The 27,185-nt window shown below is 37.1% G+C and overlaps 2 protein-coding genes across 2 annotated transcripts in view; one reads left to right on the forward strand and one right to left on the reverse strand.

Annotated features, from left to right (window-relative positions):
- The window catches only part of LOC103139497 (tubby protein homolog), a 24,456-nt gene extending 5,384 nt beyond the window's left edge, over positions 1-19,072 (forward strand). The window contains exons 2-12 of the mRNA XM_016672440.1: positions 2,723-2,809; positions 4,783-4,945; positions 6,416-6,550; positions 7,090-7,242; positions 9,544-9,665; positions 12,242-12,433; positions 12,650-12,762; positions 14,744-14,858; positions 15,053-15,151; positions 15,267-15,438; positions 17,337-19,072. Of these exons, the coding sequence (XP_016527926.1) occupies positions 2,723-2,809; positions 4,783-4,945; positions 6,416-6,550; positions 7,090-7,242; positions 9,544-9,665; positions 12,242-12,433; positions 12,650-12,762; positions 14,744-14,858; positions 15,053-15,151; positions 15,267-15,438; positions 17,337-17,470 (1,485 nt within the window). The 3' untranslated portion in view covers positions 17,471-19,072. The remainder of the gene's footprint in view (positions 1-2,722; positions 2,810-4,782; positions 4,946-6,415; positions 6,551-7,089; positions 7,243-9,543; positions 9,666-12,241; positions 12,434-12,649; positions 12,763-14,743; positions 14,859-15,052; positions 15,152-15,266; positions 15,439-17,336) is intronic.
- Positions 19,073-21,541: 2,469 nt separating this feature from the next.
- Positions 21,542-25,600, reverse strand: LOC103139449 (protein RIC-3-like). Its single transcript, XM_007554075.2, has 6 exons — positions 25,378-25,600; positions 23,854-24,071; positions 23,540-23,615; positions 23,111-23,207; positions 22,457-22,614; positions 21,542-22,320 (listed from the first exon to the last, which is right to left on the reverse strand). The coding sequence occupies exons 1-6, from the start codon at positions 25,493-25,495 to the stop codon at positions 21,542-21,544; spliced, it is 1,446 nt and encodes a 481-aa protein (XP_007554137.1). The 5' UTR covers positions 25,496-25,600.
- Between the last annotated feature and the right edge of the window lie 1,585 nt (positions 25,601-27,185).

Raw genomic sequence — 27,185 nt, forward strand, 5'->3', positions numbered from 1 at the left:
GATGTAAAAAGTCTGTTTTTAACCTGAATGCATGTTAAAAAACAAACCAATTCTGATGGAAAAAAAAAACAACAACCCCAACATAATTTCCCCCATTCATCACACATCAAGGGACACCTCCACCTCGCAGTCTTTCATCTTTTCTCCCCTGCTCTGGTACCTTCCCTCTGAATCTTCTGCATAAATCTTTTTAATTAAAGCCACAGAGGTTTTTTCTCAGAGGCCTCCGCATAAACAACGACTGAGTTTGTCGCTGGTGAGTGAAAAGCTCTGAGGGAAAAACTGGATGCAAGGAGGCAAAAAAAAAAAAGTCTAATCACTTGTGCTCCATAAATATCCTGTTGTTTCATTAATGAGGGCAACTGTTTTATTTACCTAATGCAGACTTTGACAGAATATGAAAATATTCTGCAGGATTTTGTTGTACATTTCAATGTAAAGTCAAAAATTTCTCATATGCAGGAGCTGAATAGACTTTGTCATGGAAAAAAAAACAAAAAAACTATTGTAAACATTTAATAACTACAAAGATAAAGCACAAAGCTTTTATAAATTAAACGCTGTTCTTGTCTGCAGGGAGAATCTTTAACAACATTATTATAGTGCCGTCAGTCAAAGCCTAACTGCTTCGGTGGAAAACACATAGTCACAAATACGTTCATAATTAGATTTCATTGTCATTGTGTTGAGCTTGAAATGTGTTTTTTTTTTTTTTTTTTTTTCAGCCTGATGCCTTTCACAGCGTCCTCCATGTGCCGGCAGCACAGAGAGGCATGTGGACAAACTCTCACATTAAAGACACATTAGTGGATAGATTAAATTAAAAGCTGCTCAAACAGGGAACACTTTAACAGGCAGAGGCAAAATGTCAACGTAGCAGAGCTCCTCACATTTTGCCATCTTTATGAAGGAACTTCAGCGTAAATGGGACTTTTCTCAAATATTCTGCTTTCAAGCTGTGCTCACAAATGAAGAGGCATACATTTTTCAAGAAATCCTTATCTTCTTTATCTTCTTAATTCCCTACGCATGTCACAGTGTTCTGTGTTGAAGCTCTGAATGTGAGGAACCAAGGCTGAGTGCAAACGATGAAGAGGATGACAGAAAGAGTCTTGTGAAAATCAGTATTTATGCGGAATATGTTTAGCAACTCTTTCATCTGATGTCACGTGAAGCAACTGCAGATGGTTCAGTGCGGGAAATTAAACCTAAACAGTAAGAAATAAGTGAGAAAAAGATTCTCGTCATCATTTCGATACAAAATTTTCTTCATTTTGGTATTATACAAGGATTTTATGGCTTTGTTTTCAGCTATGAACTGTCATCATTTTGTCTTTAAGGTAGCTGGTTTGTAAATGTCATTATTCAGTTGACAACATTTTGTAGTGTTAGTGTGTGAAGTGTGGGATGTAGAGAAATGTAAAGCAAGGAGGAAAAAGCAAGAAATGTGTTGCTTCATGGGAAATTTTTGAGGAAAATTAACAAATCAAAAACATTTAAATACAACTTGTTGGCTTTTATGATGTCCTGTAAATGTAAGATTTTGCATTTGAGATTATATTTTCTAGTAAATCACTAACTGATCTTTTCTCAAATTTAACAGCCACTTCCAAACTTAGTGTTAGAAAGTCAAAAAGGCAAAGAGCTGCAGCATTTTGCTCAAATCAATCAGCTCTGCATTTAAAGACTTTCTATTTTGCATAATTATGTGTGATTATAAGTCCTTTAGAAGGATGTTATGCTTGGCTGACAATAACAGTATAGCAGAAAGGCTAACACTTTTCATCACTTTTCATCTATTCATGATCTTTTAAATCATATTTGATTTCCATCACCCTGTGCAGAGACCAGGCAGAATTTTTTTTTAAATTTTTTAATTTTTTGCTAGTTTCTTCATGTATCTCTCTTTTACTAGGTTAATAAAAGTTGTCTCTGTGTAAAATAAATAAAAAGTCAGTCAAATACAAATGAAGACAGAACACAGAGCTCAGATATGTCACATGTTCCACATGCATTTAATTTTCTTGACAAATTTGTGAAACCTTCCAGTGCATCTGATATTAAATAATGCCAATGACACGAATAGTTTATTGGAAAACTATAATTTTTCGAGTGGACTGCTGGGAAGAGTTACACTCTGGGCAGTTCATCACAGTGTGATTGATGTCATACTTCCTGGAAATATTATTATTTTTTTGAGTCAGCAAATTGTATTTGCCATCGATCCGGTGCATCGTAGAATTACATTTATGAGCGATAGCAGATACAAAATACAACTCAGATGAGGGATTATGTTGAGTCATGGTTGGACTGAAGCCTGTGTGCTCTCCTTTAGTCTGAAGTTTGTCTTGAAAAGACATTTTTGAAGCATTCATGCATAAGTAATGCATTTAGTGAACATAAATAGATTTTTTAAACTGGTATTTGCATTGTTCAATGTGATATATTCACTCAAATGCACCGCTCTGTATTTATACACTTTAATGATTTACTTTTATCCACTTTCTTGCATTGTTTCATTTGCTCCAGGATTTGTAATTTGTATGCTTGAAAACATTTTCCATAATTTGCTTCTGGAAGATTGTTATGTTGCTTGATGATCAGAAACATTTCCGTGTGACAGAAAACTAAAAACATAGAAAGTTATTAAAAGGGATAAGTGGTTTTTTTTACAGCACTGTTCATGAAGTTGTCTTTGTTTTTTAGTAAATGTTTATTCTAGCCTGTTTTTTTTTTCTTCCGTTCATTTCTCTGCAGCACTTTAGACGATGAAGGGACAAACCTCCGACAGCAGAAACTGGACAGACAGGTGAGCCTCTGATGTTCTCACAGCTATGATAAAAATGGAAAAACAAATCAATCACAGCAGGACAGCTTTATCATCAAAAGCTGCTACTGCTCCATCAGTCAACTTCGAGTCAAAACCCCACGGTGGATTCTGTTATCTTCCTAAAGGGCTTTCTGATGAGACGGTTTGTGCTTCTTCAGCACAGAAAGAAAACAACACACTAGGTGGTCTTGAGCCACTGCCCACATTATTTCATTCTCATTAAATGTTTTCTCAACAGGCTTTCTTTTTTTTCTCTAACACAACAGATTATAACAGGACCATGAGTCAGAATTGGAGAGTCCAGGAATCCTCAGTCAAACTGATGTTTGGCAGTCAGAAAACTGACACTGATGTTGTTGTTTCCTGTGAGCAACACTGTAACCTAACACGCTCCCAGGCAGCCTGTCTCAGCTCCATGATAAACACAGTAAAAATACTTAGCAAGGAAGAGAAAATCACTGAATAAATGCATTTTGAGCTCTTTGAATTTTCTTTCGGTTTTGTCGTATTTAATTGGATGGGTTTGCGTGCGGCTGCTTCACTCGGCATCTATCCAAGCTGACTTTGTTGTTTGAATAACAGAGATGAAGTTGTATCATTTCATCATTCCTTTGCATTCTGACATGGTTCCATCTCTTAACGTTCTAACTGAGCCATAGAAAGCTTGCCGCCTATTGTGTCTTTTGCTTGTTTCATGCTAACGTTCTTTAGATCGTACCAATGCAAATTTAATTGTAAAGAGCTCTGCAGGACGAGGTAGAACTGCTAGTGCTCTGTGGCACAGGATGGATTAAAGGAACAGAAATTTTCAGAACATGTAACCATCTATCCATTTTCTACATGCGCTTATCCTCTCAGGGCCCTGGGGTGCTGCTGTGCATGTTCAGCCATCAAGAGGGCAGGGTACACCCTGGACAGGTTACCAGCCCATCACAGGCCAACCCAGAACCACATAAATACATGTGTGTCCCTCCCTTTAACTCAAATATAAAAGAAGAGGGAACTTACAAAGCTATGACATCATAACTTGGGCTTTTATCAGTAGCTTAATGGCAAAATAATCCTTATGTATGCCTACTTCTGATATAAAGAAAGCAATAAAAAAAATCTCTTTCGTTGTTCTGCTTTCATTAGAAATAATTTTGATCAGCCTTATTTGGTAAATTTTAATCTAATTTCATGGCAGACAGGGAGAAATGATAATGTGTCTTTTTATAGTTACATTTATGAAAGCTAAATGTTCATACAAGGCTATTTCTGTTTAGTTTGTGATGTGATTTAGTGGGGTTTTTTTTCATAGTCTTACAGTACAATCTAATTTTTTTCTCTAATGGAAACCTTTAATAATTAAAGAGTTCTAGTTGGGTATAATTAGTCCTGATAAAAGCCATAGAATCCATTTAGCAACAGATCATTTGGTTTGGCAGCACATTTCCAGTCATCTAACATTGTTTCTTATACATATGTATACTCGTCTTATACATTTGTTCCAACTTGCATTTAAGCAACTAAACCAGCTCACCAGAAAACACTGGTAGCAGCACTAAATCCTCTTGCCTAGGAAGATCTTTCATGTGCCTCTCAAAAAGCTCTGACGCACAAAAGTATTTACTTAACAATACTGCTGAAGGTGTTTCTAAGACACATCAAGGTGCTTCCTCCAAGCTTTGTGTTTTTTTTTCTCACAAAGATGCTTGAAAAGACTGACTCAGAATTTTAGATGTGCAGATAACAGCTAAAAATAACTTCCACAAACTCCTCCTGCATTTTTTTTTTGCAGAAGGTTAGGGTGGTGTAACCTTTTGAAACCTTCTTTCTTTGCATGCCATGCCATACACCTTTATTTGTAAAGCTTTTGTTTTTCATTTGCATGTTGACATTCGTAAAATATGGGTTGTTTGCCTGAACTGTTCCTTCGTTGTCTGACTTCTGGTCTGTGTTCAAACCCTCAGCGAGCCCTCCTTGAACAGAAGCAGAAGAAGAAAAGGCAGGAGCCTCTAATGGTCCAGTCCAACGTGGACGGGAGGTCGCGCGCTCGTCGGACCAAACAGAGCGAAGAGCAGGCCCCGCTGGTCGAATCGTACCTCAGCAGCAACAGCAGCACCATCTACCATGGTGAGAAAGCCCAAAATGACAAAGAGTTCAGAAACTCTCCTGCTTAGAATTAAGCCAGATGTCAAAAAGAAAGATGTATGAATTAAGAAAGATGTAACCTTCTGACACGATTATAAATTCCAGTTTCATAGAGAGAATTAGAAAACAGAACAGAGCATAATCTTAGAGAATACGGATTGGTGTAAAACCGTTTGCTTTCATTACCATTCTGTGAAATAAAAATGTGGAAAACTTGAACAGCTAAATTAAAATGGAAGCACAGAGAGCACAAAACCAGTAGATTTGTGCTCTGGTTATTTTTAACACGATCTCACATCTTAAGTAGCTTGTTAGAACATTGGCTGGTTAACTGCAGCGTCAAACAGTTCTCACATCGTCTTCCATAATAATAACTGGCAAACCTCAGTACAGAGTCTATTAAGCAGCATTATATAGCTCTGAACAGAAATACGTTGCCTGGAAAATTTATTTTCTTATTTCCAAAAGATTTGCTTGTAGGATTAGAGAAATGATCTCCAAACGTGATAGCAGGATGCTTACGCGAACCTGGTTGAAATGTCATCAGTAGAAAAATGTTCCAGTCTCTGACCGCGAAATTTAGCATCATTAATGTGAAAGGAAACTTTGAAAGAGGCCGAGGATGTTGTATGCTGTGATCTTACACAACTGCTTTAACATGCCATGCCAGGAAAAGAAAAGTATTTACTAAAACTCTGTGAAGAAAGCAGAGCAAAGTCTGGAACAATCAGACCTTGTACTTGTCTAACAGCAGTGGAAAGTTTTCACTGACCAAAAGAAAAATGAAATCAGCACCACACAGGGAAATTGCCAAAATAAAAATCACAACATGTTAAAATAAAAAATCCATTACAGACTTAATCAAGATGTAAGAGTGCAGATTTTCTAATAATGAATCAATTTTAGAAAAGGAATGCAATCAAGAACGAAATTAAGCTCTCATCAAATTTTAGGTTATTTTTACAGCTGTAAAACATTCTCAGTGTGTTTTTGGCAATATGCAAAGTGCCCACAAAATGCTGTGCCAATGTAAAACAAAAACAATTATTTTTATTTTATGCACATTACAGCTTGTAATTTTATTCCTTTTTCATGGAGGTGTATACATTGACTTCAGAGAATATCCCTGAGCAGCAATTCCCAGTCCAAATGTTTAGTTTCTTTGACTTAGAGATATGAAATTCCTCATTTTTCACTGAGAGAGAGAAAAAGATATTTATCTGAGAAAATCTAATTATGAGTTGTAAAAGTGCTGCTACAGAAGTAAATAGTTTTAAGCTTTGCTGTTATAGGAAAAACAAAACAAAAAAAAAGCATTATTTGTATAGAAATTATAGATTTTATTTACATCAAAATTTTAGACATGAACACATTTTTTTGTTTGTTTTTTTTGAAATACCACTTTCCTGAATCCTGCTCTCCATTCCTGTTCACCACCTGAATATTTTCCAGTGCAAGATCCTGAACGGGAGGAGGTGAAGGTGATTTCGGACGCTCAGCTGCCTCGCTCAGCCAAAAAGGGCAAAGCATCGGCCAGCTCCACTCCGCAGACCGGCAGTGAGAAGGAGAGGAAGGGCAAACATAAAGGTTCGTCCACCACAATTCAAATCAACAGACCATGAAATATATAACATTATGACTAATATTTACTTACTACAAGCAGTGTACAAGTAGTGTTGCTTCCACTCTAATTGTTATCCTTGGATCCTTGGATAACAATCACAGTTGAAGAGCTGAATGTTCAAACTACTCCTGGCAGCAAACATAATCTGTGTAGCTTTTCTCTTTTTTTTTTTTTGTCGGTGTCTAAGCTCTGCAGTGACATGTGACAGGAAGTCTCATTAGAGGCTGAAACATTATGCAGATCAGAGATCACGAGTTTGCAAATGTCAGCTGTAGATTTGATGTACATCCTAGATCACTTACCTGCAATTTCTTGTTGTTTCTATCTATCATGTGCAGCAGGCACTATACAACATTGACATGCTTCTGCAGATTTCCTGGTTGAACAGAAAATCTGTATTTCAGTCGCAAAGATGTTTTTGATATGTGAAGCAGAAATGAAATAGACATTACTGAGAAGCGTTTTTAACAAAGTTTGTTCTTGGTGAATGTCGACCTGGCAGCGATCAACAGCCCGGCTGCCCAGCAGGACGACAGTCAGATCCAGATCCTGACGGTGGGCCATTCTGCTGCAGAGGAAGGCGAGGCAGAGCCGGTCATGAGCTGCACGCAGTCACAGAGTAAGCAGGACCTCCGTGTCACCATGCTGAAGAAAGGTAAAACCTCTGTTGTTTGAAAAGTCTTTCATGACATCCACAGCGTTCTGGTTCACTGAAATACTGGACAGGTTATCATCCTCACCACACACTCTGAGTGACACTAAATCTCTCAACAGCAAGGAGCTTATTGAAATCCAGCAAAATGTAGATTATTCTAATTATTTGTCATTTTGTAATTCCTAGCACACTCAAATGACCACTGGAATTAAGCACCAGTCCCCCACATGACCCAGCAAGGATAAATTGGTTATAGACAATGGATTCAAATCTTTAAAAACAGTGACTGCTCAGGTGAAATTAAAGTGTGGCTCTTAGACATCATGTTGACTTATTCATTTTCTCCTTGGCTGAGCTCTAATATTAGTTGTAGCAATCAGCAAAGACTCATATTTTTATATAAATAAAAAAAGACAGTTATAAAATCAATACATTTTTTAACATGAGGAACAAATATGCAGAGTTCCTGAAGTCTTATGTCTCTGTAATTGTCACGTGTCCAAATGAGCACCTGATAAAAACCCATCTTCAAATCCTAACAATACCAGCAGTGTTGTTAGGATTTGAAGGGAAGCCTAACATTTCTTTCAGCTAAACATACACCCTACACATAAAGTCGAAACAAATGGGAGCAATTACCAACTCAGGGTTTCCACTCTTGATGTGTGACGAACTGCATTAACTCGGCCTCAAACGTCTGTCTGATGGTAATTGCCGCTCTTCTTCTCTCTCATCTGTCAGTCACACTCCTCATCTCCACTCTCCAGCTCTCATTAGGGAAATGGTGCAGTAGCAAGTCAACCAAAACCAAATGTAATATTTTTATTTTTTATGTGGTAATTAGGTCACAGGAAAAAAAAATAAAAGTATTTTATAGGCACATTGGAGCAACTGGTAACAATGCCTTTTGGTAAATAACCCACTATCTCTTTTGATCTTCTTAGAAAACATAGATCTGAGTTTATCCTGCTTCTCTTTTTTTTTTTTTTTTTATCCTTTTTCTTTTTTTTTTTTTTTTTTTTTACAAAATTAAGCACATGCCCACATTAACTTGGATAGAAAAAGTGAAATAACGTTAACACTGGAAATAAAACACATTTTAAATTGGAGATTATTTGTTGTTTACATTTAGACTTTGCTAACTGAGGTGTTGAGATACACCCACTGTTTTTTTTTACTAGTTTCTTTAATGTTGCAGACAATCCCCCCAAAAAAGACACAGTTGTTTTAAAACAATAAGTAGCTCTGCTCAGAATGCAGAACATTAAGCAATAACTCTGGCAATAGAATAACTCTAGATTAGTTATGTTACCAACAAATTGTTAATTTGCAAAAATCTTGACTTACGACCCGTCTTATTTAATATCAATATGCTCCCACAAAGACAGTTAGAAAGTCGGCCTTCTTTCACCTGAAGAACATTTCCAGGTGTTCTAGCAACACGTGGAGAAATTCATCCGTGTTTACTTTTAGATGGGTTGATTATTGCTGCAGTGTCTTCACAGGTCTGCCTAAAAAAAAGAAAAAAAAAATCAATTAGACCACTTCAACTGATCCACAACGATGCTGCTGGCGTTCTCACTAAAACTAGGAAGATAGAGCAGGTTACAGCTTTTCTAACGTCTTTACAATGGCTTTGTGTAGCTCAGAGAATAAACTTTAAAATACCGTTGTTAGTTTATAAGTCACTGCTTATCACCTCAATACATTAAAGATCTGCGATTGTTGTACCAACCTTCCAGACCGCTCAGGTCTTCTGGTTCTGGTTCTGCTCTGCATCCCCAGAACCAGAACCAAACATGGAGAAGCAGCATTCAGCTTCTATACGCCACAAAGCTGCAACAAACTCCCAGAGAACTGCAAAAGAGCTGAAACACTGACTTCCTTTAAATCTCAACTAAATCCCATCTGTCTATTGTTGCTATTGAACTATAAGAAATGAAACGTTGACCAACATATTTGATGTGTTTTGTTGATTTTGATGATGTCGCTCATAAAAATATAATGTTTGTTACAGGTTTTCTCAATTGTTGACTCCAGTATATGATGTCTTTTGTGACTTTTTATATTGAGTTTTTAATGATGTAAAAAAGCACTCTGAACTGTCTTGTTTATATAAATAAACTTGATTGATTGATTGATTACCACATTTAAATTAAAACGGATACAATATTTTTTAATGTTGTTTAGATGCTTTCAATTTTAAATCTTCTCCACAGCAATAAATCTAGAGTGTGCAATCCTGCAGGTGGTTTTTTTCTTTCATTTTTCATTTTTTTCTCTTCTGTTTGTGTTCCAAAGGTATTTCCAGCAGTATGAATTTTGATGAAGAAGAGGACGATGACGATGAAATTAGCTCAAGCTCGTCACAGCTCAACAGCAACACAAGACCAGGCTCTGCCACCAGCAAAAAGTCATGCAAGGTAAGATGAATTTCCCTCTTCACATCTTCCCTGTATTCTGCTTGCCTGTCGACTCTGGCCCATTCGCCATAGACCTGTGAATAATGAGCAGAGAGAGAATGCGAGTTCATTATGTTGCTCAGTTTCACTCCTAGCAATTTTATGCTTGAAGTTCAAGAAATTGAAAATGAAAGTTTAATATAATTAAAGTCATTTGCAATTTCCGGAGCCATCATTTGTGTTTATTTGCTGTACTGATGTTTTCTCAAATCAACTGGCAAGATCTTTCAGCTACTAATAATCCCATAATTGTGTGACTCCAGGAAATAAAGTAGTCTATAGGTACAGGAAACACACTTGAAATACTGAGCCCTTCAAAGAATACCCCTTTGAGATTACTGTGATCTGGGAGCATACTCCTGAAAACAGCTCTCCCCAGCACAGTTCCCATCAACACTCCCTGTGTTTCATAACCTTAAATTGGCAAGCTGTTCAGCGACTAGACCATGGGAGTCCAGCTGTAGTAGTCAGCAGCCTGTATCCTGCCCGTTTTAGATTTTCAGTGATTCAAGAAATACAGTAATGATTCCCTGCAGAACCTAAAGACACAATAAGAAGGTAAAATAAGCCATTAATCCAACTGTGTTGGAGCATGGACACATCTAAAAGATGCAGGACTGCACAGAGAAACCTCAAGAGCAAATTGATAGTAGAGACTTAAAATGGTTAACACACACCGTGCATGTTGTAATTATGAAAGTAGTTGTAAAGGGAGATCTGGCATGCCCTTTGTGTATGTATGAAGAAGGAATGTCATCTCAAATTTATGACTTATTTCTCTAAAACAAACAAAAAAAATGGATTGCTGCCTTTTTGTAAAAAAAAAAAAAATGCCACAAAAAATAGTTTTGGATTTACAAAGAGCAGAGCTGTTTCAGTTCTACAGAAAACGGAGGAACAATATTTACAATATTTACAATATTTACAAAGACATGTCACAAAGGTGGAATCAATCCCTCATTCAACCGAAACCCGTCTGCAACAAATTGTGAAAATTTCGCTTAACTACAGTCTCCACTTTCGGAGGTTAATAAATAGGAGTCAAACAAACACACTCTGAAGAAGATCTGTCCCTACTGTGCTAATTAAGTAAGGAGCACTGAGGATCTCTGTCCCACTTACCTGTTGTCCTGAGACTAAGAGAACAGAGAGGTGTCAGGTGAGCACCCAGTAATGGAAACCAAATGTAAGAAAAAGCAGATCATTTCTTTAATTCTTATGTTAAATTAGGACAATGACATCACTTACAACTGTTTTTTTTTATTTTTTATTTATTCTCATGTAGTGGTAACTAGTGGGAACATGTAACTAGTGCAATATTTTTCTAAAGGACAGGTGTAATAATTTTATAAACTGCTAAACTTTTACACCACCATTTTTTATGGTCGCATCACACTGTAGCAGGAAAACGTTTTCTGCATCTCTTTCATCATTACCCTGCATCTCTTCAGCTTCTTGCTGAATGGAGGTCGTCTACATGCTGACATATAAACAAGAGCAAATTGCTCCCATCTGCTGGACCTGTGGAGCATGTGTTTAGTGCAACCTGCAAAATACCAGGAGGAAATCAGTTGCAAAAAAAATAAATAGAGATTAAGTCGCTTCAGAAATGTTTGACTCAAAACATTTGTTATTTGGATAAAAAAAATTGTCAAGATCAGTTAAAATGCAATGCAGATTTGAGATCGTATAATTTAATTGTATTTACCTTGTAATATATAATTTAATTCAGTATCATTAGTCTTCCTTATCATGTAAATATAGAAGACAATTACTGTAGTAAAATTCTTAAAGAGTCTGTCAGTCAATCAAAGTAAAACTGAAATTTAAGAAAAAAAATGAACAGGTATAGGTAAACAATTAAATTATTTTCACTTAAATGGGCAACTAAAATGCAACTTACATTAAAAGAGAAGAAGATGACACGACGTGAGTAAAAGTGATTGATAATCCATCCATCCATCCATCCATCCATCCATCCATCCATCCATCCATCCATCCATCCATCCATCCATCCATCCAACCATCCATCCTTCCATCCATCCATCCATTGTCTGTACACCCTTGTGCCTAATGGGGTCAGGAGGTTTTGCTGGTGCCCATCTCCAGCGAACGTTCAGGTGAGAGGCGGGTTCACCCTGGACAGGTCGCCAGTCTGTCGCAGAGCATCGATAATATTTATCTAAAATCATGTAGTCAGATAATCTGTGAGCGCTACAGGCCCGAAGGATATTTACTACCATTGGAACAATAAATTGCATGTTTCATCATTCGTAAATGAAAATGATTCATGTCTGGACACCGTGTTTACAGCTTTGACTTTCCGTATTTTCTCTCTGCTAGACTAATCTCCATCTTCAGTCAACTCAATCTTCTTTCCTTCACTGGATCTCTATTTTAGGCACAGTGTGCTCATTTTCTGTCCCTGTGGACAGTTTGATCTTCAGACTCATTTAGCCTGTTTTAACAAAACTCCCTAATGACATATCTCCCACCCGACCACCATTTCACCCTCAGTGGGCTGCTGTCTTCCGTAGGAGGTGGCCTCAGCACCCACTCCGCCAACAAATGAACCTGCCATCGATGTCGAGGATCTGGAGGAGTTTTCTCTGCGACCCGCACCACAGGGTGTCAGAGTAAAATGCAGAATCACCAGGGACAAGAAAGGCATGGACAGGGGAATGTATCCTACCTACTATCTTCACCTGGAGAGGGAGGATGGCAAGAAGGTGAGAAGGCTTTGAGACGAGCATTTCACAGAGGATTGTGTCAGGTTTTTTTTTGTTTTTTTTTTTCTGAAAAGTGTAGTAAATGTCTATTTCACAACATTCATGTAATTCTACTTACTGGATTTAAATGATACATTGATGCAACTGTATTTCTTTTTTTTTTACAAGTTTTTTCTTTTTTTTTTCTTCTTTGGTTTCTGGCTCCATTTTCCTCAGGTATTCCTGTTAGCTGGAAGGAAAAGAAAAAAGAGTAAAACTTCCAATTACCTCATCTCCATAGATCCCACTGATCTGTCTCGTGGTGGGGAGAGCTTCATTGGAAAACTGAGGTGAATCCTTTGAAAAAACATGTTGCACTGCAAAAGGGGATGTTTTTGCAGCATCACAAAAAATTACCGACACACTGACTCTAAATTAAGTGACAGCACTCCAGCCTGCATTTAATGGTGGAATTTTTAAAACCGGGGTTTCTGTGCGGTGTTGGAAAAACTGGGAAAGTATGGAATTTGTGTTCTATCTTTCCGCATTTGAAGTATGGATAACAAGAAAATAGAATCTGAAAGGGTATTTTTATTTTCAGACTTTATTTCCTGCTGCACTGTCAACATATTTTAAAAAATAAAATATTGTATTTATATCTGTCCATTCATCTGTTTGACTTTCCAGCAGTCATACAAACAATTCCTCCAACCATTCATCCCTTCATTAATCTTTTTATTCATCCATCTGGTCATCCATTCTTCTGTTTGTCATCCATTTGTGTGCCTTCCTTACAGGATTTTTCTTTTTTGTTGCAGTTTCCATATTTATAGACTGGGAATGCGTGAAGTTTGAGTCTGAAACAGTAGGGAATGTTGAACACTGGAAAACTAATGTCTGGTTGATTTCAGATTTCTTAGTGCTGATATAAATGAGCTTTTGATCGTGGCAATTGAACGTAGCATTTTTTTAAGAACCCTTCATTAGTGGAGATTAATGTGGCTCATTCATTTGGTTTTTATCAAAGAAGCTTCATAACTCTGAAAAATGTGACTGATTGCAAGTCATTGTTCTTTGTTAAAATGTTCAATGATCTGTTGATTAAAAATAATTATTGCAGCCTTGGATTGATGAGGCGTTGTACTGTGAACCTCAGAGAGAACATCAATCCAGCAACTCCATGGGAACTCAATCACAGCTTTACGCATTTTCATCTTCAGAGGCGGCCTGACCGCTGCTCAAACCTCTAGACTAGAGCTACAATCCTTCTTAAAAAATGACAGAGATCTATACTTTTATGAACTGTTGCATCTAATTTCTCAAGGAGTTCTTCTGAGGACTGGCCGAAGTGAGGTGTGCCTTCTAAAAAACACATAGACTCAGCTTTTGGAGCTGTGGATATCAATGCAAATTTTTAGCCTTTGACTGTAACGCTTCAGAAATGTTATTTAGTTCAGGTTTTGCGTGGGCATTCAGATCAGAGTCCAGTAAAATACATTGAAGTTTGTTGGAATATTACAACAAACCTGTAATGTTCTAACTACAAGTTACAACATGTGAGAACGCTTAAAGTGAAATTAGAAATGAACACTTTTCCAAGGCTCTCTAAGCTGATGTTAATGTTAACATGAGGGCACCTTTTCACATATTTACAGCTTTTGTAATGATCCTACAGAGGATTTTTAGCTTTGAATAAATACATACACCAATATACTCTAGCCCTTTCATGCATAGTGGTCACTACAGTGGACAGCTATATAAAAGCCATTTTATTGTGTTTCTTGCAGATTTTTATGTTATAAATGCACACAGAACTCTGAAGTGGACACTAGTGCATCATAAAATACACTATCAACTACGTCTGCAGAATTGCAGAATTACAGTTAAATCCAACATGGCTGACAGACGGAAAGCATGCCGACCAACCCAGTCCCTCCTTCTATTTATTTATTTTTTTACCCTTGCAGATAAAAAATGATATTGTGACATCAAGTAATCCCTAGAGATCAATACTACTGATATATTTTCCAAATAACAACTTTGTATTGGGATAAAAATACAACTGATCACCTAGGAAAAAAAAAATCTAGAAAAAGAATTTGTTTGTACAGTTATTTTCCCCACCTTTTTATGCCTTAAGAAAAACCAAAAAAAAATTAGGAAAAAATCCTGGCATAAAGAATCATAAGTCATGCATGAAAGGGCTAGTTCCATACAGCCGCTAGGAAATGCCACCTCAATTTCCACCTGAATTGCGCTTTATACGTTAGTTCACATCAATCACACACCAAATCTTGAATTAGACTTGAATGCATAGTGCTGTTTTTGCAGGTCAAACCTCATGGGAACCAAGTTTACTGTTTATGACAATGGTCTGAACCCCATGAAGAGCACCACCAGCCTCGAAGCCAGCAATCTTCGCCAAGAACTAGCTGCCATTTGCTATGTGAGTATAAATATCCTGAGAATGAAATGCACTGGTTACCCGATTTGCAATTATACAACATTTAATATTCTGCAGAAAAAGAGGGATGTGAGATTGCAGTAATAAAATTATAAACTAAAACTATAAACATGGCACATTTTTCTTTAAGCATGCTTCTGCTGTATCTTGACCAGTTCATCATCTATTCAATACAGGAAACCAATGTTTTAGGATTCAAAGGGCCTCGCAAAATGAGCGTCATCATTCCAGGAATGAACATGGACCATGAGAGGGTGTCTATCCGGCCACGTAACGTAGGTCTCGCTGCCGCATATGTGCTAACCTATCCAACTCCCTGCAATAGTTTTATAATTGATCATAAAACTGACATGGCTGTTGCTGAAGGTGTTTGTTTGCTGTTCATTTCAGGAGCATGAGTCACTGTTGGCCAGGTGGCAGAACAAGAACACAGAGAGTGTGATTGAGCTTCACAACAAAACACCTGTGTGGAACGACGACACTCAGTCCTACGTTCTCAACTTCCACGGCAGAGTCACGCAGGCTTCTGTTAAAAACTTTCAAATCATTCATGACAATGACCGTAAGAGCCAAATGTCTAGACATCACTTTACATTTGGGGGATGATGCATATTCTCAGTAATGCATTGACAGCATAATGTTCAGAGTCTGGTTTTCTTTTCATTGGCTCACTTTACAGAGCGGGTATTACCACAGGGCAAATCATTTTAATTGAGTAAATTTAGCAATGAGGGCAATAAATGTAGCAAATTGAAAAGATGTTGTGACGTCAGCAAAGCTATTCCTGCAAAAAACATCAATGTTGAACAGATAAAGAAATAGACATTAACAGAGCATTTTATTACTGTGAAAGGTCTTATGAGTTAGTTATTCAGGGCTTTTGTGAGACAGCCGAGGAGAACAACGTGTAGGTAACAACAAAATAAAATAAAAAATAAATGAGCAAAATAACTTTCTGGTCAAATACTGTCATGAGAAAAATGAAGCACAGCATCACTTCTTTCATCAGATTCAAGAGGGAAAGAAGCAGCCTAATGCTGCTAATTACACGCACATGATTAATGAATCATCAGCGAAAGTGACCAACCCTGTAAAAGGCTGTTTATACCTTTGAAAGAATTAGGGGTTATTAACTAAGTGACCTTTAGCAAGGACATTGTAACCGCTTTTCAATCTGTAAAAACGGTTGTGGTTATTCTAAAATTAGTGAGCCTGATCAATCTGCTGTGATAAAGATAATTCACAAGTAACCTCAGGAAGCACAATTCTCTAAAACTCCTCGTCCTTACACATCTCAAACTTGACAGCCATTAGTTTGTTTCTTAACTTTTGCATCTTGCCAGTGGAAGGCCCTTTCTCTCTGAAAAGCATATGGCAGCACAGCTTAGGTTTGCATTTAAGACATTTTTTTCACAGTTCAAACCACAATGTTTGGCTAAAATCAAATGCAGTTTAAGCACAAAAGTTTTGTGAAAACTGCTGAGCGTGGTGAAAGAGGGGTCATGATCCACACTGTATGGGAAAGTTTTTTTTTTTACATTCAGATGGGAATCAGTCTATCTGTTGGCTAAACCTTGGACCAAACTGGGTCACCAACAGGACAGTGGTCCAAAACACGGTCAATATACAGAGCAATAGTAAATTAGACCAGAGGAAAATAATCCAAGGTGCTACAATAGTCCACTCAAGGTCATGACCTCAGATAAAATTAAAATGAAATTATTTGGAGTGACATCAGAGCTGCAATTTACAAGCATCATGTGTTGCAAACAATCTGAGAAACTGATCCAGAAATACAAATGGCAAGTGTTTACAACTAAGAGCTAGTTTATCAAGCTGTTTGGGAATTGGGTATACCTAGTCTTTTTACCCAAATTATAAGTTTAGATTTTTTTGAAAGATGCGTTCATGGATAGAATGCACATAAAGGTCATACTGAGTGGCAACGTAACTTCAACAATGTGATACATGCAGTTGCAGGAGCAACAGTCAATCAAGCAGAAGGGAAAGATCACTAGACACAAAGGGTAATGTTTAGAAAAAAATTAAATAAAGCATAGCACTTTGCAGAGCTTGATAGCAATTGGATATGCACATGGCTGGTTGTCTTGCTTTGCCGTTGTCTGCCACATGGAGCTCAATCTTTCCAACATAGTGTGAGATGACACAAGATGTGTGGGCGTCTTTATTTACCCACTGGTTCCAACATGGGGCCTCTGGGACATCTGCATACCATATGCCACGTAACTGAACAACACAATCACTCAACCTCATGCAAGCCCAACATTCATCCCTTGATAAACCCAAGTATTGGTAACCGTGTCGACTGATTCTTCAAAGCATCCTCTGTCTCCTCACTTTCACTCACTGTTGTTACTGACAATTTGAAACTCCTAGGACATACAATTTCATTTTTTTGTGTCAGTGTCGATTGAGTAAAACGTACGTTTTCTTTTGCAGCTGACTACATTGTGATGCAGTTCGGCCGTGTGGCGGAGGACGTCTTCACAATGGACTATAACTACCCAATGTGTGCGCTGCAAGCCTTTGCCATTGCCCTCTCCAGCTTTGACAGTAAACTTGCCTGTGAATAAACTCAAATCTGAGGTTCAAAGAAGAGCTGATCTGTCTGTCCTTAAGGGCTGCTTGTGTATCCCTCGGGTTGGTTTGACATCTTTAAATCACCCAATGCCCTGGAACTCCTGCATACTGCGAAATACATTGCGGGCTTCAAGTCCTCGGTGTCTATGTGTGCCTGCGGTCGAAAAGGGGTAAATGGTTATGATCTGTGGAAGAAAACAAGCACAAAAAGTAATCCACTGGTAAAATCAAAGGAATTGGTCTTGACTTATATTGTAATTTTGTATACTGCAACTGCATTATAAAAACCTGCACTGTTTCTTTACGTAGTAGCTTTAGAAGTTTAACATTTCCTTACTTGTACATTTTAACTAACAGGCACACAAAGAGTGTGTTTGAGCAACTCCGTATATTTTCTTTCTGTAGTCTACAGCACAGTCTCACACGTCCTTGTTGTGCATGAATTCAAAGATAACATGCTGATCAGAGTATTTTGTTATTTCCATATTTCATCGCATGGTCATTTTATTTTCTGCAGTCATTTGTAACAACTTCATCAGTATTGGCTGTTTTGGTGCCAATACAAAAAAAAAAAAAAAAATCACTTACTTCCAAAAGAATCAATTAGAGACCCCAACTTGAAAAGGGTAAAGGTATGTTACACAGTGCTGTCTACCACTTATTGTGTCACACTGTTCAATGTGAATGTACAGGATGATGGTGCACTTTACTTTGAATTACGTGATAGAAAGATATATTGCTGTACATACTTTATTGTGCCTTTGAAGATGAACTCCAGTTTTAAAGTTTGGCCACAAAATGACTTGAACTTGAATTAATCTTTGTGTTTCTTGCCATCCTCGCGTTCACCGAAGGTATTTCTCTAAACTTCAGTTTACCTCAGATATATGTTCAGAATGGATGAACACCATTTGGCTACAGAAGATTCAAGATAGTTCATTCCAAAGTTTCAGTCCGTCTGTAGGTAAATTATAATTAGCTTCAGAAATTCACTCTGCTCATTTCCTTCAAAATTCATTAACACAGCATGACCTACTGCCAACAAACAAAGAGAGTGAATCCACCTTTTGTTTGAACTCATATCTTTCTCTTGACATTTTCATGAACTTTATGCTCCATTAAAGAGTTTAATACATTCCTCATCTAACTGGCAGTAAATCAATACATCACACACTGCTCACATTTTTACTTGAAATATTTGTCCTCCTGCTTCTTCTAGGGCAGAGTCTCTTTTTGTCACATGTAAAGTAGTAGATTTTCTATTTTACAACCATTGAAAAAAATATATGCTGAACGACAGCAAAGAACAATCGCTGATACCGCTATTGTTACTGTGGGTTCTGAGAAGATCTTTAACAAATGTGCTATTCTTGTATTCAGTTGTGTTCTATTTGAAATTTCTATTTCCAAATGGTTGATACTCTTGCTGTATAGTCTGCTTTTCTCACATGTGTCCAGGACCCAGAGGTTCTGTCATTTTCCGGTTTCAGTGCTCTCGTCATTATGTACAGTAAATGGTGTACAATTTTACTCTGATGGTATAAACAAAGTCCTTTGATCATGAGAAAAATAAACTTACAATCTGTCAAATGAAATATCCTGGATGTCTTCATACCAGTAAAATATCACAAAAATCTGTCATATCCCTGTCATATCCCAGCTACTATCTTTTTTTTTTGTTGGTAAAAACCAGAGCATTCGCACTATGTCACAGATTGTAGAAATGTCTGAGACAACAATGTTTGACTTAAATGACTTAAACCAAGCATATAAAATCACATAGTCACTGTTGTACAACCAACCTCTCATTTGTACCACTTTCTTGGTGTTTATATTTCTATTTGTATTTTAGAGTCATCAGAGGGACGAAAACATAAAAGCTGCTAAAGAACCTAATTTTGTTCTTTTGTTCTGGTCCTTGACTGTTCACCCAAATGTGGCTGCAACAAGGAAAGATGTTTGAATTTGTATTAATTTAAACTTGACATATAAAGGGAATTATAAATAAAATTGGTTATTAGTATAATAATAATAATAATAATAATAATAATAATAAATTATTATTATTTTTTTATTATTATTCCATCTCTCTGTACAGTTATCAAAATAGCAAGGCTTAGTGCAAAAGCAGAGATGTTCAACTTGTAAAAGGTTATAAAAAGTATAGGTAACTGTACCTAATTGCAAGATTTTTACATTGCAATCTTACTTTCATGTCTATAAAGACTGAAACATCCCCCTGTGTTGATGCAACATGATCAGTAAAAATAACATTGGAACTAAAACAACAGCTAGCTGAAATCATCTGTGAAGACAGAAACATTTTTGTGACAATGTAATTAAAATGCCCAGCTGTAGTTGAAGACTGTTGCTATTACTGTTAATGACCAACTAGAAACGGAAAACCAACCACAATATGTGTGCGTAGAAATAAAGAGGCGTGTTGCTGCAGGTTAGAGTAGTAGCAGCTTCTTTTTTTTTTGAAACCACATCCACCTTATTCCTCGGAAGCTTACTGCGGAAACGATTATGGGTCTTACTTCCGGCGTCCACCGGAAGTAGTATTTCATTGTAATTTGTAGGGTTTTGCTAATTCATAATAGAAGTTACATCTCTCTTTTCGGTTATTGTACAGTATTTTGTAAAACTTGTTTACGGACATGCCTTTCTGCTATCAGAGAGCTGCTCAAGGGAACGACAGGAACACAGCGATAAGTTTTGTAACGGAATGACAGTGAATTAGCAGCGCTGCTAACTGCTTGTTTGTCTGAAGAGCTGACGGTAATAAAGAAGAGAAAAGCAGCGAACAAACAGTGCAAACAGTTTATTATCCAGCTGTTAACACTAGAACACTTTGGTTTGCTGACTTCTTACAAATGTAAAACAAAGGACACAAGTTCTTCAGCTCCAAATTTGGAGTCAATTCCTGAGTGGACTATAAGTGAATTGACTCAGCATGAAGCACACAGGTGAGAATATGATGATTTAAAGATGCACAACGGGAATCGATGGTGGACACTTACAGATTTAATTGTAAACGTCAGTAGACATACCTAAATACTTGCAAACAAGCAATGACACAAAACTAAAACAAACAAAACAGGTCTTTCTTAAGAAACAAAATGTAAACAAACAAACAAAAATAGTCATTTCTAGTATTTATAAAAATATTACCCCTCCACGTTGAGAATTAGGTCATTACTTAGGGAAAAAAAAATATCATGTATGTTTCTCACTAAGTCATGGCCATTGTCTTTGGTGTTATTGCTGCTTACCAGCAAAGACAGTCGGTAGTTTTTCCCTGCAGGGACATAATTTCAGTGAGGAGTTGTGATAATCTGTAGAGCTCATCATGTTGCAGTTTATTCAACCCAGCTCAGTCAAACCAAACCAAACCATGAGGGGGAGCCAAATATTCATCTTATGTTCCCAAAACAGCAGTGACGTCAGTCAAGACGTCTGCAATCTGTGGTGAATTGTTTTTTCTGTTATGATGATGTTGGCTTCAAATCCTATGCAATGTCGTGACTTTTACCCTTTTATTAAGCTTGTTTCTGAAATGTGTCACTTGTACCTGTTGCATTTTTACAAGAGTTTTGTTTCTCAGTCTCCCTGTTAGTGATGATACTTGGCTGATAAGTGTCATTTCCAGCAACGCTTCTGCTCTCTGTTATTACTGTTTATGAGAAATATGTGAAAGAAGGAATTAACAATGTTTCAAATAAGCGATAAGTGACATAAAAACAAGCGGCGGTCAAAGTATTTCAATATAGAAATTAGGTATGTAACATGTTCCTTCTTTTACTGATGGATTATGAGGAATTTAATGGATAGTAATCACATGATTTCTTTAAATTAATGACATTTAACTAGAAAAATAACTAAATAATTTTTTCTATATGACAGGTCTTTAAGCTCAGACATCATAAACCAATAAATTTGATCACACTTTTCTACAGTGAACAAAAGAAAACCATTAACAATATATTTTTTTTATCATTGGATGATGTTTCTCAAATAAGTTTGATTTTTGGTGGTTTAAACATGTGAGGGCTAATGCAGACTTAGGTTGCTGTAAAACTTTCTCTTTCTCTCCTGTTTCTCATCCTCAGGACATTCTGTCCGACCTCTTTTGGGACGTCCGCGTGAATCAGATGTCCATCTTCCATCAGTGCCAAAGTTAACAAATACTCCTCTTCATCTTCCTCTGCTCGTTCCTCTGGATTTGAAGAGCCTTCGCAACTAAACTGCAGGCTTTCTGCCTCCATCAGAGGATCATCGTCAGCTTCCTCCTCCTCTTCTGCTTCTACGTCCTCCTCCGTCTCATCCTCTGTTTCCTCCTCCTCTTCTTCTTCCTCCTCCTCTTCCTCGAAGGTGTCCTCTTTGGGGTAGTGGAACACGTGTTTCTTCTCACTGAAGGTTATTTGCTTCTTCTCTCCCCTGTGTTGTTGCAGCTCTTTGCTCACCTCCAAACCAACTCTTTCCTGCTTTCTGCCAATAACAGGAGGAGCAGGAATGAGCAACTGTTTCTTCTCCTCTTCTTCCACCTCTTCGTCCACCACATATTCAAGCTCTTTGTCCTCTTCTGCTTCCCCAACTTCTTCTAATTCATCTTCTTCTTCCTCGTCTAAATCTTCTTCTTCCTCCTCTTTTTCCTCTTCCTCTTCATCTTCCTCTTCCACAATGGAGAGTTTCCTGGCCATGATCTCTTCCTCTTCTTGCTCCATCCTCTCTGCAAGGGCCTCAGCAGTGGGTTGGCTGGGATCCTCCTCCAGCTTAATGGTCTCATACTTATGTCTATCACAGGACTCATCATACGCTGGATAAGTCTCCTCTGGATAGCCTGTGTTAATGGAGCATGGAATATTAAGCTTTACATAAATAAAATGCTCGGGGTTTCACTGGAGGTAAGCCCTGCTCCTCAAACATATTTTCTGAAATTATTAGAGGCGCTTGAGGATTTACACTTGAGCACATACCTTCCCAATCTGCACCGTAGGGGACCTCCTCGGCCTCCATCTCGGGAGAGGCTCCCTCCAAACGGCCCTCCTGCATCAGCAGTGTGATCTGTCTGAGTTGCCTCAGGAGTTTTTCCTCCTTCTTTGATGTTGAAGTTTTACTCTTTCGCTTTCTGCCACTGTGAAGCAGCACAAGTTAACTCGAGAATCTCAGGCTTATTTTATTAAAATAAAAATAAAAAAAAAAGCTAGCTGTCAGGTTTTTACAAAACTGCAGAACAAGGTACACAAGCTGCATTTTTGCTCATAAATTCCTCAGCTGTTTGGATTTCCCAAAAGTGTGTTGTTTTAGAAATATCAATTATATCTTCCGAGGCTCATGAGTGAATGATTACCCGCTTATTGTTTCTTCTTTTAACTGAATATTGCCGTAGAAAGTGCACTGCTTACTGGCGCAGCAGCTCTGCTACCTTACAAGGATTTCATTCTATTGAGATTTTTGCTCGTCATTTCCTAGTTGAAAATATTACTTCTTTTGGAGTTATTTTCATTCTCAAGTTTTGCCTTTTCTATTTAGCCTAGTCTCCCATCAAATAATACGTTTCTGTCATTTTCACATTTTCAAGATGTTGTGGTAGTGACTAATGGATGTTCTGGGGGAAAGAAGCCCCTTACCTTGAAGAACAATGACTCCTCCCTGAGACGATCCTCTCTAGCATCATTTCTGTTTGCAGAAGTTTCTCCTGAAGCCTGGCAAGCTCATAATCAGTAGCTAAACGTTTCATACAAATAAAGGGATCAATATTAATAAACACTGTGATAATAAAAAAAAAAAACACAAACTTTACAAATCATTTCAGATGATTAAAAACAAAATAAAGATCACTTTGGTGTGCTTTCAAAATTAATTCTGGCAGTTTTCCTGTGCTCTTGGTTTTTCCTAATATTTCTCTTAAAAGAATTACATACAAAAAAATGAAAAAAGAAAGAAAAAAAAAAACACAAAACTCTCCCATGTGAAATTTACACCATCAAATTACCAATCAAAAAGTCTAAGCCACACTCAAAAGCTGACAAACATTTTCTGTGTCTGAAAGAACTTACCACTTGCGTTCGATGTGGTTTTTGTCTTGTTTGTTGAATAGAGCCCTGATTTATTCACCTTTCCCTTGCATGTTAGCTGTGCACAAACATACAGTTATGATTAGTAGGGCTGTGCAAAGGGCTAATGCAAAGCATCTTTTAATTGTCACACTTTATAGTTTAAATAAAACTCATAATCACCTTGACAGCAAAGAGTACATTCAACTGAGTATAAAGATACTGAACAATAACTAAATATAAGAGTCATTATTATAAGGCGTATTCATCCCACACTCAATAATCTACCAATTAGGGAGGTTTGTTGCAGTGATTACCTTATACATAATATAAAGGATGTAAAGCAGAATCCCAAAGCCATACGTGGGTATGACTTGAGCCATCAGGTTGTATTTCTTGCCCCGCCCAATACTTTGAACTTTAACCCTGGCTTCAACGGTGTGTGTGAGAGGGCGAGAAGAATCCACCTCCCACCGCTCCGGGTCGTCTGACACTGACAGCTGATGCATCCCAGGAGGGTAAAACCCAGGTCCAACTGCAGGAGGTAAAAAAAACAATCACTGCTTGAATTTATTTAACAGATGTTACTCTAACTTTCTTTTTAAACACTGGTTTAAAAAGAAAGTTTAAACCAGTTTAAACACTGGTTTAAAAAGAAAGTTAGTTCCTAATGATTTTTGTTTGCACAACCAACTAATTTGAAAGTTGCAGATTTGTTAATTGTCGGCATATAGTTATATTGTCAGTCTCTTTTTCAGGCATGTTTGAAATGAAGTTTTGCAGTAAACCTTTAATAAAGTATATGTAGGAGTAATGTCAGCTGCTTATTTAAAATACAAAATGTTACAATGAAAGATGTGGTGCTGTAATGTTTTAAACAAGTGCCTCATAATTTCAGAAATATCAATAAAGAAACTACCTTTCACCCTCTAACAACAGAGATAATTGGATGTGCACCTTTAAAAAAAATAAAAAATAAAAAAATCTGCATTTAGAAATTCATTCCAAAAAACTTTTGGGCACCAACAATCGTTTGGGTGGGATTCCCATCAATAATGTTTTTGCCCTGTCTTTCTTCTTGTTTTATCATGAACTCTGAACTAAACTGAATCAAATTATGTCTGATGTGTGTTAAATATTGTCTTGAGTTATATTGTGAGGTCCTACGTGAGTTGCTATTTTGGTCCTGGAGTGATTTTAAAAGTTGGGCATCTCTTTTTTCAGGTTTACCACTGCTTCATGTTTTCTCCAGGAATAGAGCATGGCTCTCCTTCATTTGCTGGAGTCCTTTCCTCATCCTTTAGAAATGGCTTCGTAATCTTCTCCAATGTGACTGACTTTGTTTTTTTTATGTGTTCTTTATAAATCAGAACATGATCTGTTGCTTTTTGGGATCTTTTTTGTTAAGTTCTCATCTTATAAGACTACTCATCAAGCAATAATCAATCCCAGTTGTAACAGGTATAATCGAACTAAAACATTATTCACACTCGTTGGCGGCTGGTTTCCATAGCACCAGTTTTGTTTGGATAATCTTTTAAATAAAATCGTCATTTGGAAACTGCTTATTGCGTCGACTCAAGTTAACGTTGCCAGATAATAAAATTCGTTGGATCTTAAACATGAGAAATCTCTAGGAGGCACATTTTTATTTTCTTTTTTTCTTTTCCAGCGCTGCACATGAGCATGTATTAAAAACCGTTACAGTAAACACATTTACAGTAGAGCGGGTTTTTAACCCTTGAAAATTCTCTGTATAGTGCTAGCTGACAACAACAACAACAACAGCAGAGGGACTCAAGATGGAGTTGGACGGATGGTGACCTGATAAACTGCCTTACCCTCAGACTGGCCCCTCTCATTTTTTCCTCTGGGTAAAAGCATCCTGGGCAGGAAGAGAGACACACAAAGAACAGAGCATGATATAAGGGTAACCTTCTGGCAAGTTGTAATGGTCATTCTGTCTCAGAAAATGACCGCCATCCAGTATTTTGTCTTTACTAGAAAAGCGAGATTCTGTCCCCAGATGTCAGCTCTCATGTGACGATGTTGCATCCAGATTAGTGAGGATTAGAGAAGCTGCATTCAAGCGCTGTCTGAAATATGGGCTGTAAATCTGTAAACAGAAACCAGCTGCTTGTTGTATAATTTTATAGACTTTTAACCACCACAGTCTGAAGATGGATAATAAAGCAATCAACCCCTTGATTTAATGCTCCAAGTTGAATTTATTAAATCTGTCATAAACTTAGCAGAGTCAAGGGCCACTGAAAGGTGCTATAAATCCATTAGTCAATAATGTTCTGAACTTATTGAAGGAAATTTATAATCAGATTAGGTCATACATTTTTTTTTTTTTTGTTGCAAAAAACAAGTGAGTAGCTGCTCTCAGTGGTAAGTCTTGAATATATTTATATATATATAATAAATCACAACATATTTTTCTTCAGCTATGATTTAAAGCTTGATTCATGCCAAACTTGGATAATGAAAATGTTACTTCAGCTGTCTTCAGATTTAGCTGAATTTCATTCTCAAACTTTCATAAATCAGATGTGAGCACACTTTCAAAAATGCTCCTCAGACGATGTTCATGTTTAAGGGTCCACTCCCGCTTAGGAATTTCTGTTGTGCGAGATTCAGATGATTTTCTGGTAGATCAGCTCATATTTTCACCTTGCAAATAGACACTCATTTGAATCAGGTGTGTTGAAGGAAACATTGATCGCATGCAGTGTTGGGGGTCTCATGTCCAGAACCAAGTGACACTGATTAAGAAGCGCTTAAATTAAAATTAGTTTTAATGAATCATATATGAGCACACTTTATTTTATTTTTTTTAATTTAAAGGGTAAATGCTCTCTTTTGACTTAAAAGCAAGTAAAGAAGCAAATAAATCACATTAACAATACAAAATCAATGCAAAACAGTGAGGACTTGGAGTGTAAGAAAACAGAGTAACATTACAGAGTAATGTCAACAATGGTTTAAATATTTATTATGTTATCATAAAAAGTAACTAAATTTATAGCTTTGAATACAAATATGAAATGAGGAGATGTGAACATAACACAACCTATGCACTTCATATGAAAGACCAGCAGATGGCATCAGAGATTCAGTTACAAAAATACCACAAGTTCAAGTCAAGCGCTCACAAACTTGACAGTGAAGTAACAATGTGCAATTTTTACAATATTTTTTAATGTTGTTATGCTAAATATAGACGTGTCTGGAAATGGTCTAAGTAATAATTACATATGTCAGAAACGTTTAACAACATCACATGGAAAGCTGGTATAAGACGCAAGATAAATTTTGTGCAGATTATATTGCCATTAGCGTTTGACAATTGAGTTTTTTTATTTGCATAGATTCATCCATTGTTTCTAGTAACGTGTCTTTGCAGGGTCATAAAGGTGCAGGTGTCGGTGTCCTGTGGTCGTCGGGTGAGAGGCAGGGTTTGTCCTGGAAAGGTTGCCAGTCCCTCACAGAAGGCAGAACTCATAATGTAAAAGAGGAGAACATGAAGATCATACTGGTATCACGTTGACTTAAAGTTATAGTGTAGCTTTTGTAACGGTAGTGTATTTCTTTCACCTTTCATGTGTAGTTAGTAAGGCACCTAAAGCAAACATAACTTAAATAT

The sequence above is a fragment of the Poecilia formosa genome, unplaced genomic scaffold (assembly GCF_000485575.1).
Source record: "Poecilia formosa unplaced genomic scaffold, Poecilia_formosa-5.1.2 Scaffold61, whole genome shotgun sequence".
NCBI classification, from domain to species: Eukaryota; Metazoa; Chordata; class Actinopteri; order Cyprinodontiformes; family Poeciliidae; genus Poecilia; species Poecilia formosa.

Coding starts and splice junctions, on each gene's coding strand:
- LOC103139449 (XM_007554075.2), bottom strand. CDS start 25,495: ATGACCATTACAACTTGCCAGAAGGTTACCCTTATATCATGCTCTGTT. Junction 22,615..23,110: donor AGGAGTCATTGTTCTTCAAG/GTAAGGGGCTTC, acceptor GCTGCTTCACAG/TGGCAGAAAGCGAAAGAGTA. Junction 22,321..22,456: donor CTACGGTGCAGATTGGGAAG/GTATGTGCTCAA, acceptor CCATTAACACAG/GCTATCCAGAGGAGACTTAT.